Raw genomic sequence first — 11,608 nt, 5'->3', positions numbered from 1 at the left:
AGTGAGGGACGAAAACGGCGTATTTTAGGTATCAATAAATCTGTAACCATAAAAGCTAGATATTTGATACTTAGTATATTTGGTAAATTTGCTGAGGACACCTTATACTGAAAATTTCAGCTTTCTAGCGTCATCCAGACCGAAGTTATGACGGGTCGAAAATACGGCGAAACACTTCGAGAAAAAGGTACGTAGCGCCCCGGCCGCCGTTTGGCTCGTCTTGGCGGAGGCACTGCCGTGCCCCCTGATAACCATTATAGTGATTATAAAATCTATGGATTATATTCTCTTTGGTAACCATAGTTACATAATTGACACAATACAAACAACGCGCGTATTTTTAAACCGATTAAAGATTTTTTTAATTTTCTCTCACGAATGTGTATATAAAAGCAATCTATATGGAGAATAGAAATACTTATCGTAAAGCTTTGTTAACTACATTACCGGCTATAGAAACTTTACAGCGGAATGTTCGTAAAACTCCTACATATCACGCAAGGTATAATAACCTAATATATTATATAATAATATTATAAAATATCCTTTATAATTTAGGTACAAAGTATTACAAAACTCTACATGAACATATCATACAGTTTGTAATTTAAAAAGTTAAGACAAATTCGACACAGACTTTGTAAATATCTATAATTGGTGCGGGGTTCAAAAAATGGCGGTTCGTTACAAGGGTTGTCGTACCTAATGTAAAACTCATAATACTTAAACTTCTTAGAGCTTAACACTTGGTAATGTTAGACCAGCGGCTCTCAGTGACTCGTTTGATGTCGTTTGCCCGCCCACTGGGAAATCTTCCTACGCTGGGCTTTCCCGTGGGTGATCGCCATTTGGGACTCCAACATAATATAGATAGGTACCTATATTAGTTTGTCGAACTCAGTCGAACTATGTGCCCTGCCCATTGCCACTTCAGCTGTTTCACAGTCCGTTGAGATTTATCAGCTACTCGGTTTTCCTATGGATCTCATTTCTGAATTGATCACGTGGGGAAATACTACGATTAATCGTGAGGGAACCTGCAAGCCTGAGAGTTCTCCATAATATTCTCAAAAGTGTGTGAAGTCAATTCGCACTTGGCCGGCGTGGTGGAATGGCCTAAAACCTTCTTATTCTGAAAGAAGATCTGTTCTCGGCTGTGGGCGGGCAATTGATTGATGATGATGATTGTCATTAAAAGAAAGGAGTCATGGCCCTAAACAATGAGTAATACGATGGTTATGTTTACTTTAAAGAAAATGTAAATGCGAAAGTGTGTTTGTTAGTTGGTTTGTTATCCTTGTCCTTCAAACACGTCGCAACGAAGTATGGATCGACATGATTTTTTTTGCAAGGATATACCTACTTCGTTACAGGCCTGAAGAGTGACGTTATTTAGGCTACTTTTTATCCCGCAAAATCAAAGAGTTCCCACAAGATTTTTAAAAACCTAAATCCATGCCGACAACGTTGCAGGCATTAGTTAGTTATCAATACCTAAACTAGTTAAAGTACGCGACATTGTCAGCGTGGACTATACGGAACCCTTATTTTATCCCAAGGTTGAATATTCAAACATCCTTACATACGTCACTCCAATAGCTATCTGCATAATTTCAGCCCGATCCGGCTAGTACGCCGAACAAATACCTGCAGAAGTTTGGGCTGTGTGTTAATTGATCAGTCAGTCACATTTTCTTTTCACAGATTTAGATTTGAGTATTTTTGTTTTTACAGAAAGCCTAGGGATATACCATTTCATCTACCTCATAAGAAACTAGTCGAAAGGATTGAATATGTAGAAAAAGAAGCTGAGCCTTTGGTATGTGTACTTTTTATCACTGCAACTCAGTACCTATACATTGCTCCACGATGAGATATGAGATATGAGATGATGCTATACATAGCATGGCATTGTCTGGTATGGTTTGGTACGGTATGGTGTATGGCATGCCGCATGGTGTATGTTAAGGTCTGTATATAGACAGATTGCATTTGGACTGCCCGATAAGATGGCATTTTTGATTTTCTATGCTGACGTCATATTTACTACAAAACAAGCTATAACAGTAGGTATCCAATCTGCAATTTAGCACTTGACTTGCAGTGCAAATGCAGACCGTTTGAAAGATGTTTGTATACAGACGATTAGAGAATCAATTTGCTTTTTTTAATCCCCGACCCAAAAAGAAGGTTGTTATAAGTTTGACGTGTGTATCTGTGTACCTATCTGTGTATCTGTCTGTGGCATCGTAGCTCCTAAACTAATGAACCGATTTTAATTTAGTTTTTTTTTGTTTGAAAGGTGGCTTGATCGAGAGTGTTCTTAGCTATAATCCAAGAAAAACGGTTAAGCCGTTTGAAAGTTATCAGCTCTTTTCTAGTTACTGTAACCTTCACTTGTCGGGGGTGTTATAAATTTTTAATTTACACTTGTTCAGACTGGATTTGCAGCTGCTCAGGAGGAAAGATTCAAAAAAGAGAGAAAACCCGGGAAACTACAACTGGAGCCAATCAAATTAGACGATGGTGAGAAATAGGCTGGAAACATATTTGTAACGTATCGCCCTATAAATAAATAAATAAATAAATCTTTATTAACTTTACAAAACAGTGTTTACAAACTTTAGTGTGAGGCCCTGCCTCCTGATGAAGTGAAAACTGTGTTTCAAGAGGCAGTGTCTAAATAGTGTATCTAAGAACGGCTTTTTGGGTTGGCAAGTATTATGTATAGATATTAGCCTAAATTACGGAACCTTCAGTCTAGCTTGCACGTCTTGGCCGGTTTTTCTTTCGGAGCCTTTTTTCGCCATTTCCCACTCTTGTTCTGAACACACCTCAAAGTTCTACCTTATCACTTTTCCTTAACCACAGGTAGTAAAAAAAAGAAAGCTATTACAATACGAGAATCGCGAAGCAGTTTCGATGTCGGTAAACCCGAAGGATCCACAGACCCTCTAAAGATTAAACCAGTAGTCGCTTCACAGAATGAAGTAATAGAAAGAGTGAGAAATGATCCGACTGGTGGGTTTTTGTACATGATTTATGCTGTCCATCCACAGAACGTCTATTTCACGCCATATTATCTAAAGTAAGTAGGAGGTTTTTAGCTTTAACCTGCATATTTCAGCATTTCATCTGCATTCCAGAAGTTAAATCTTGCATTGTTCATTTCATCGGTTGCGTCAGAAAAAGTAGTAGTTAGACAACAAATTGGTAAAAATACTAATAGATTAATTCAGACCGAACCTCGTCTATTTGATTGAAAGAATCATTTAAAGAATCAAATCAGGTAGGTACTGTCAGCCATTCATCGGATGGTGATCCATAAGATACATTAGTCATCGGTTCAAAAATCTACCTACGTATAAAATCTTAAATTTTATCAATTTAATGTAACTTTAGAAAATTATCTTAGATAGGTAATATTATATAATAGAAAGGTAAAGGTACGATTTTCATCAAAAACATTTTTAATAAAATATCCGAAAACTTTATTTTCCGCACCTAATGTCTTTTACCACCAAATGACTAAATTTCAACTTTTTAACAGTGTGGTTCCATATGAGGACATAAACAAGAAGAACTATTTCACCATCAGCCCCTGCGGTGTGACACATTACACTAACGAAATGGTCTTCACAAAGCTTTCAGATTGGGAACAAGAATATACCATATTCATGAAATTCACTGACGTAAGTTGATTAATTAAATAAATGAATAAATAATATAAGATGTACCTTCAGTACTTTATATACAAGTGTAAATTAAAAATTTATAACACCCCCGACAAGTGAAGGTTACAGTAACTAGAAAAAAGCTGATAACTTTCAATCGGCTGAACCGATTTTTTTGGATGATAGCTAAGAACACTCTCGATCAAGTCACCTTTCAAACAAAAAAAACTAAATTAAAATCGTTTCGTTCGTTTAGGCGCTACGATGCCACAGACAGATACACAGATACACAGATACACAGATACACAGATACACACGTCAAACTTATAACACCCCTCTTCTTGGGTCGGGGGTTAAAAAAAAATGCTGAATTGTTATCAAATAAGACTTCGCTCCACTTGATTGGTAGGTATGCGTAGGATCTTGAACTGCAGCGTCACTTATTATCAGCTAAAATCGCATTCAAGGGTTCACAGAATAAAACCATTTAAGCATATCTGTTTCAAAATAAATTGTACTTTTAGATAAAATTCTTCCGTGTCTATCGCTACTGGAAAGCGTTCTATGTCTGGCGTAAGTCGATATTGTTTCGCAAGTACAGTAAAACGCGTTCGAGGATTGCCAAAAAGCTGTTCATTCTGACACCAGTACTGGGGAAAGGATTGCTCAATATACAAGCTATGTGCTGCGATATGTACACGAGAAGTTTCACCGATCTCTCTAGGGATATGGATACTGCCTTTTTCTACTTCATAGAAGTCTTGGTTTGTTATTTTTTACTCATTATTAGAGGATGCCCGCGGCTTCGCCCACGTGGATATCGGTTTTTTAAAATCCCATAGGAACTCTTTGGTTTTCTGGGATAAAAAGTAGCCTATGTCCTTCCCCGGGATGTATCCCATATCTGTACCTTTCATTAAAATCGGTTCAGCGGTTGGGCCGTGAAAACGTAGCAGACAGACAGACAGACACACTTTCGCATTTATAATATTAGTATGGATCGTAATATTAGTATGGATCGACAATAATGTCTTCGACACCGAATTTGAAGGAAAACATCTTGAAGAAAACTGCATGCCTGAGAGTTCTTCATAACATTCTCAAAGGCGTGTGAAGTCTGCCAATCCGCACTGGGACAGCGTTGGCGCTCGGTGACTTTGGCCTAAATCCTTCTCATTCTGAGAGGGGACCTGTGCTCGGTAGTGCTTCGGCAATGGGTTGATGGTGATGATGATGCACCGAGTTTTGGTCATGCGGCCAATCTCCAGGGAGGCTACCAACTACGCAATAGTTATTAGAATGCATATTAAAACATGCAATCACAGCGCACTCTCTATTCCTTTATATAGACCGCAGGGTCGGCAATTCGATGCAACCTGAGAGTGATAAGACGCTGGTGTCAGATTTTGCTACGTACCTACTTTCTGGCACGCAAGCACGTGTAAAAGGCCAACTCACAAACTCCAGGCAACTCTATCTGAGAAAAAACTTTTCACACTTGGTTGGAGATTGATGATGTGGCTTAAGATACTCGTAGAACGCTTTTAAGATGTCTTTTCAATCTTGAAGTTCCTAAGAAAATAACTTTTGGGTTATCACTTCACATAAACTGGTATGATGTAATTTTAATGAATCAGTATTAGTATGAATTAGAACCTAGTTAATAAAATAATGTTTCTCGATAGATGAAACGTGTCGAGTTCATCCGAGCTAAGTTGCTCGAATTTCGGTCTGTTGTATTGGAAGTGGTCACAACCTCTTGCCACGCAGCGCTGTACCTTCAGGGATTTACGTATGACGATCGAAATGTGCCCCCCTACCAAGTCATACGTGGTAAACCTACAGGTGGTATGTCTTACACCGAGAAGGCGAATAAGCGGAAATACTGTGAAAGACTCGCTTGGTAAGCTTACGCGCACCTTATTACTGACTAGCTGGTGCCCGCAGCTTCGCCCGCGTGGATTTAGGTTTTTAGAAATCCCGTTGGAACTTTTGAGTTCCCAGGACAAAAGTAGTCTATCCGTACCGCGCGACAAAGTCTTTACTTGGTAAATATACCTTCAATATCAAGTTATAACCGACGACAGTTTCTAAATCCCATCCACTTTGGTGATCAGATCCCCTGCAGCATCAGGATTGAGGAGTTGGAATCTAAATTTTTTATAGGGCAATGTCGCAAAGTTCCTCTACCGATTAAAAAAAAAAAATTACTCAAATCGGTTCAGATTCTCTTTAATCGTTCTTCTTAGTGAGATTGGATACAATCATCGTTTGTGTGTACTATTGTATTGATACCTATTACAAATGCCATAAAAATAATAAAACAAAAAAAACGCAGCTCAACTTTTTAACTTATCGTCCTAAGTAAATATTACCTATATGAGATGATGCCCGCTGCTGCGCCCAAGTAGGTTTAGGTTTTAAAAGTCCCTTGTAAACTCTTTGATTTACCGGGACAAATAGGAGTCTATGTCCATTCCCGGGTTATACTTACCGAGGCTATTTCTGTACCAAACGTCATAATCGTTTTTTAAACAAATGCGCAAAGAAAAGGTAACAGGCATCAGATCGGCACACATACAAACACTTTCGCATTTATAATTCTACTTAGTAATGATTTTCTACATAATATTTTTTTGTTATTTCATTCGTAGCTTTATAAAGTTGGTGGATTACATGAAGAACTATATGCTGTATCGTTTAACGAAGCGCTCTAACATGCAAATGGCAAATATGTTACGTACACACGTGCAGTTCACGCCGGCGCCAGAACTTCTGGCTGGGTTGGAAGTGGACGAAGTACTTGAAACTTGGCCTCGGCCAATCGATGTTTGCAAGGTAAAATTTCACCATGATCATCAGAATCAACCGATCGCCGCCCCACTACTGACCACGGGTCTCCTCTTAGAATGAGAAGGGCCACCGTTTACTTCGTTGGCCAACTGCGGCTCGGCAGCCCACGACTTAACCCACCTTTGAGAACATTATGGAGAACTCTCAAGGATGCAAGTTTCCTCACGATGTTATCCGTAAACTTAAATGATATATTTTATTACATCAAAACACACATAACTCCAAAAAGTTAGAGGTGGTGCTCGAACCGGGATCGAACCCCTGATCTACCAAGTGTGAGTCGCATTAGCTCACACACGAAATCGTTTTTGCATTTTATATTATTTTCTATCTCGTAGTTTTTAGTTTAGTTATAATTCTGTAATTTCTAACATCTTTTGTTTTATTTAATAGCCCAGTCATTTCGTGCTCAAAAAGGGGCTTATCAGGAAAGATTTCATAACTCCCGGAAAACTTTCCATCTCAAATTACCAAATTACTGGGCTATAACCCCCAACCCAAAAAGAGGGGTGTTATAAGTTTGACGTGTGTATCTGTGTATCTTTCTGTGGCATCGTAGCTCCTAAACTAATGAACCGATTTTAATTTTGTTTTTTGTTTTTTTTTTTGTTTGAAAGGTGGCTTGATCGAGAGTGTTCTTAGCTATAATCCAAAAAAATCGGTTCAGCAGTTTGAAAGTTATCAGCTCTTTTCTAGTTACTGTAATCTTCACTTGTCGGGGGTGTTATAAATTTTTAATTTACACCTGTTTCCTTGAATTTTTCTGTGAGCTAAATAAACTTTTATTAATTTTATTATATAGTGGGCCCTATTTCAAGTCGATGCATCCGTTCTCCCGTCGGGAGAGACCGAACTTAACCCCAGCGAAGATGTAATTTCTAGTTACCTGCAGAAAATAACTGACTACTGGGATGAATACGTGCGAACCTTCCATAACTATCTAAACGACGAGACGTTGCAAATATTCGTGCAACCTTCGATAATGGGCAAACAAATGGAATGGACGGCCGGCGAATCGCCTAATCTCTACTTCTTGATGAACCAAGACAAGGCAATGCTGAGTGACATTCAGTTCATTTCGCAAGTACCGCACGATGCTTATGAAAAAGTGTGGACTTTCTTACAGCGTATGAGACGTTTCATGGACAATTTCAGAGAAGCCCACGAGATCGATGTTAATATTATTAAAGATGAAAGGGATGTGAACGCATTCAGAAAGTTGTGCTCGGAACTTGTGAAGCAAATGGAAGATATTGAAGACGTTGTCAGCTTTCAACCTTTAGGATTGATATTCTTGAACCTCAGTCCTTTTCAAGAACTGTTCAGGCCCCAACCGAGGAGATTGTTTGAAGTTGTTAACAGTACCACGCCTGAGTGAGTATCACACCATCACTAATATGTGTGTTTTAAAGGCGAAGGAATACATCGTGAGGAAACCTGCATGCTTGAGAGTTCTCCATAATTTTCACAAATCTGTATGGAGTCTTCAAATCCACACATGACCAGCGTGGTAGACTATAGCCAAACCCAAGACGAGATCCATGCTCAGTAGTGAGCCGACGATGGGTTGCTCTTGATGATGATGATATAGCTGGTGCGAAACGCATGCCAGACATAAGCTGGTTGTCTAATATATAAGAAAAATTGGATACGAAGTTAAATTATAATTAAGACAGGAATTATTTTTAGTATCGGTCACGATTGTATCGAAGAAATACTGGAAGGGATCGAGTCGATAAATAACGATATAACAAAAGAACCTGAAAGCGCAGGTGAACTAGTAGCGTTCAATTCCTTGTTGGATGGTCTCGAAGGAAGAGTGGCCCACCTTGAAGAACGTCTTGAGTATTTGCGTGAACTATACGATCTGATGGGTGAATTCAATATAGGCATTCCACCCGACGATATGAACGAATTCTTAGGTACGTTGGAATCATTTCACTACTTCGCTTTTACCTAGAATTTTGAAATGTGGCTGGTATAGGTAGGTCTTATAGCACAAGTAAAGGAAAAAATCCGAAAACCGTAAATTTGTGGTTTCATCACAGTAAAAAAAATTAAAATGTGTTTCAATTTTCAAAGTAAGATAACTCTACCAACTGGGGTATCATATGAAAGAGCTTTACTTGTAAATTCTAAAACAAGTTTTTATTTATCTTCAAGCATAATAGTTTTTGGATTCATCGTGCAAAATGTCGGAAAAATACCCGAGTATACCCTCGCTGCGCGAGTCTGGCTCGCTCTTGGCCGGTTTTCTTTGTTTTAAAACAATTTCTAACCATATTTCGCTCTATTTGTCAACCGTCATGTAACAAGTACGATTTGAGTCGCGAATGTCGCTGCTTTGCATGAATCACACAAAAAAATTTAAACGGCTCTCCTCAAATTTTTACTTTTTTGAGTTGACTCATTCAAAGCAGAGATATGGCAAAGGATTTCCGTTCTCAAAACTTATGCATCATAATATAAAACGCGTACAAAGTGACGATGGATGTTATTTTATGTGATGTAAAAAAAAAAAAAAGAATAAACGATTTGTGCCGCCACATATCACATAGTGTGTTATATGAAGTGTACCAGTATTATTGCAACCGCAAAGTTTTTATATAAATACTAAACAATAGGTCTAAGCGTGATTCTGGGCACACTGCGTACGAACGTTGACGCTCGCTTGGAGACTCGCGGCAAGTTGGCCGGCATGTTCGCAAGTCAAATCGGCAAGGACATAATGGATTTGATTCTTGACATCAACAAACTGAGAGACGAAATCGCGGTATGCATATTCACATGCATAATGAGCAGGTACATTTGAGTTGTCACTCACCATTATAACTCTACTAGATGATGCCCGCGTGGATAAGGGTTTTTCAGAATCCCGTGGGAACTCTGATTTTCCGGGATAAAAAGTTGCCTGTGTCAATTTCTGGGACGCGAATAAGCTCTTTACCAAATTTCATATAGATCTGTTAAACGGTGAGCCTTTAAGAATCCCGAGGGAACTCTTTGATTTTCTGGGATGAAAATTAGCTTATGTCCGTCCCCGGGGTAACTCTGTACCAAATTTTATCAAAATTGGTTGAACGGCTGGGCCGTGAAAAGCTAGCAGACAGACAGACACACTTTCGCATTTATAATATTAGACTATCATATCATAAGAACGATTTTAGTCCTGAATTTATAGGTGAGCCGTATTTATGACATGACAGTTGACACATAGAGTTAAAATGGCGAGTGAGACCTCAAAATGTACGCACTGTAGATACCAACACCTCTCAAACTGGCGCTGAAAGAGTGAGAATTAGTCAATCACCTCTGATTGGCTAACCCATTATAACCCATTTCTCTATTGCCCAAAATCCAATAGAATACCCAAAATAGAATAGCATGAATAGAATAGTAGCAATTATTGATTCAGCTTTTTCGTAATCGACCAGCCGGTCAGCTAGAAACAACCTCTAGTTTTAGTCAAGCACTGCATAATTATTATTATCAAATTAAAACTTTCGCGCACTTTATCGATCAGCAACAATTTTTCTAAAGATCTCACTATCAACTTATGTAGAAATGGGCTAATATGTTGAGATTAGTAAGTACTTCCATTCTTCACCTCTTTTATTTCTGTAGCATTTGGAACTAATAATTAATTAGACTGTAGGAAAAAAAATCGATGTAGTAGGTACCTGTAGACTGGATGAAATTACCGTATCTGAGAATTGGCCTGGTGCCAATTGATATTATCGCCTGAGCCATCGCTTCTTTGCAGCGTGAAATGTAGTTTTATTCTAGCAGCTCAGGCTCTTTTTCAAAAAATGATTTTTCTTTTGACGCTATGATTGCTATAGAGGCAGATGCTCAGGCGATAACAACCAACATGTGTCTTAAAGGAACAGGATGATTTAGCAAACAAACTGTTTTAGCAACCATGGCTGTACGATGAGAAGTCTGACATGGAAAAAGTCTTGGAAATATTAAACGATCTAATGGAGAAACTCCAGGGTTACTCCGCAAGGGATAAGCAGATACGCGAATGGCAGAAAATATTTAAGGTATATTAAAGGGTAGATGAGGCATAAATCAATTATTAGTGGGATGTTCTGGCACGACCGGTACTGCCTTTTTCTGTTCTGCTTCGATGAGTTTACCTTTATTACTGCAGATACCGCCAGCAAGGCTCGAGATGCTCGACGAAGCTATAAATGACGTCAAGTTGAGACAAATGCTATGGAAATCTTCTAAAGAATGGATGGAATTATATCAAACATGGTAACTAAATAGTAGTAAAACACGGTCTAGTCAAACCCTAATAGGCTCGCATCATATTTGAAAAGGCGGGAGTTCAATGCAAGGCACGTATCTCTGAATTTCGGAGTTGTGTGCTTATTATGCAATTAAATATTACTTTGCTTTAACGGTGAAGGGAAACATCGTGAGGAAACCCACATGCCTGGGAGTTCTCCATAATGTTTTCAAAGGTGTTTGAAGTCTGCTAATCCACACTCGGCCAGCCTGGGAGTTCTCCATAATGTTCTCAAAGGTGTTTGAAGTCTGCTAATCCACACTCGGCCAGCGTGGACCATAGCTAAACCCTTCTTAATCTGAGAGGAGACCTATGCTCAATAGGTAGTCGACGATCGGGTTGATCATGATGAAACATGGTCTGGAGTACATCTAAAATTAATTTATAAATGCGACAGATTACAGGTAGGAGTGATTATTAAGTAATTTCAGCTGTTAGTCCAAGAGTACATATACAATATTCTCACCTATCGTAGGTATGAAGTGCCGTTTAATACTTTGGACATAGACGAGATACAGGCGACAACCATAAATTACGGAAAGATTTTTAACCAGCTCGATAAGGGTCTGCCGCCGAACAAGATTCTGCCTGGTTGTAAGGAAACAATCAATGTCATCAAGGAAAAGGTTATAATTATTATTGTTTAGCCTTAGGTACCTACAATCTACTCTCTTTCTAATAAAACATTAAACTGCATACTTATTTTACATTACACCGGCAGAAAAAATGATTTATACTGCACAAAATGTACATTAGAGGTACCCAATTTGAATACAGGCTTTGA

The 11,608-nt window shown here is 38.6% G+C and overlaps 1 protein-coding gene across 1 annotated transcript in view; it reads left to right on the top strand.

The window, feature by feature from the left end:
- Positions 1-328: 328 nt before the first annotated feature.
- The window catches only part of LOC123880242 (dynein axonemal heavy chain 6), an 84,583-nt gene continuing 73,303 nt past the window's right edge, over positions 329-11,608 (top strand). The window contains exons 1-14 of the mRNA XM_045928239.1: positions 329-502; positions 1,735-1,819; positions 2,439-2,526; positions 2,872-3,088; positions 3,551-3,692; positions 4,199-4,438; positions 5,360-5,577; positions 6,329-6,512; positions 7,330-7,901; positions 8,217-8,449; positions 9,152-9,300; positions 10,445-10,573; positions 10,684-10,790; positions 11,300-11,450. Coding sequence (XP_045784195.1) covers positions 402-502; positions 1,735-1,819; positions 2,439-2,526; positions 2,872-3,088; positions 3,551-3,692; positions 4,199-4,438; positions 5,360-5,577; positions 6,329-6,512; positions 7,330-7,901; positions 8,217-8,449; positions 9,152-9,300; positions 10,445-10,573; positions 10,684-10,790; positions 11,300-11,450 — 2,616 coding nt within the window. The 5' untranslated portion in view covers positions 329-401. The remainder of the gene's footprint in view (positions 503-1,734; positions 1,820-2,438; positions 2,527-2,871; positions 3,089-3,550; positions 3,693-4,198; positions 4,439-5,359; positions 5,578-6,328; positions 6,513-7,329; positions 7,902-8,216; positions 8,450-9,151; positions 9,301-10,444; positions 10,574-10,683; positions 10,791-11,299; positions 11,451-11,608) is intronic.

The sequence above is a fragment of the Maniola jurtina genome, chromosome Z (genome assembly GCF_905333055.1).
Source record: "Maniola jurtina chromosome Z, ilManJurt1.1, whole genome shotgun sequence".
NCBI classification, from domain to species: Eukaryota; Metazoa; Arthropoda; class Insecta; order Lepidoptera; family Nymphalidae; genus Maniola; species Maniola jurtina.
This window is presented reverse-complemented; position numbering and strand designations above follow the sequence as displayed.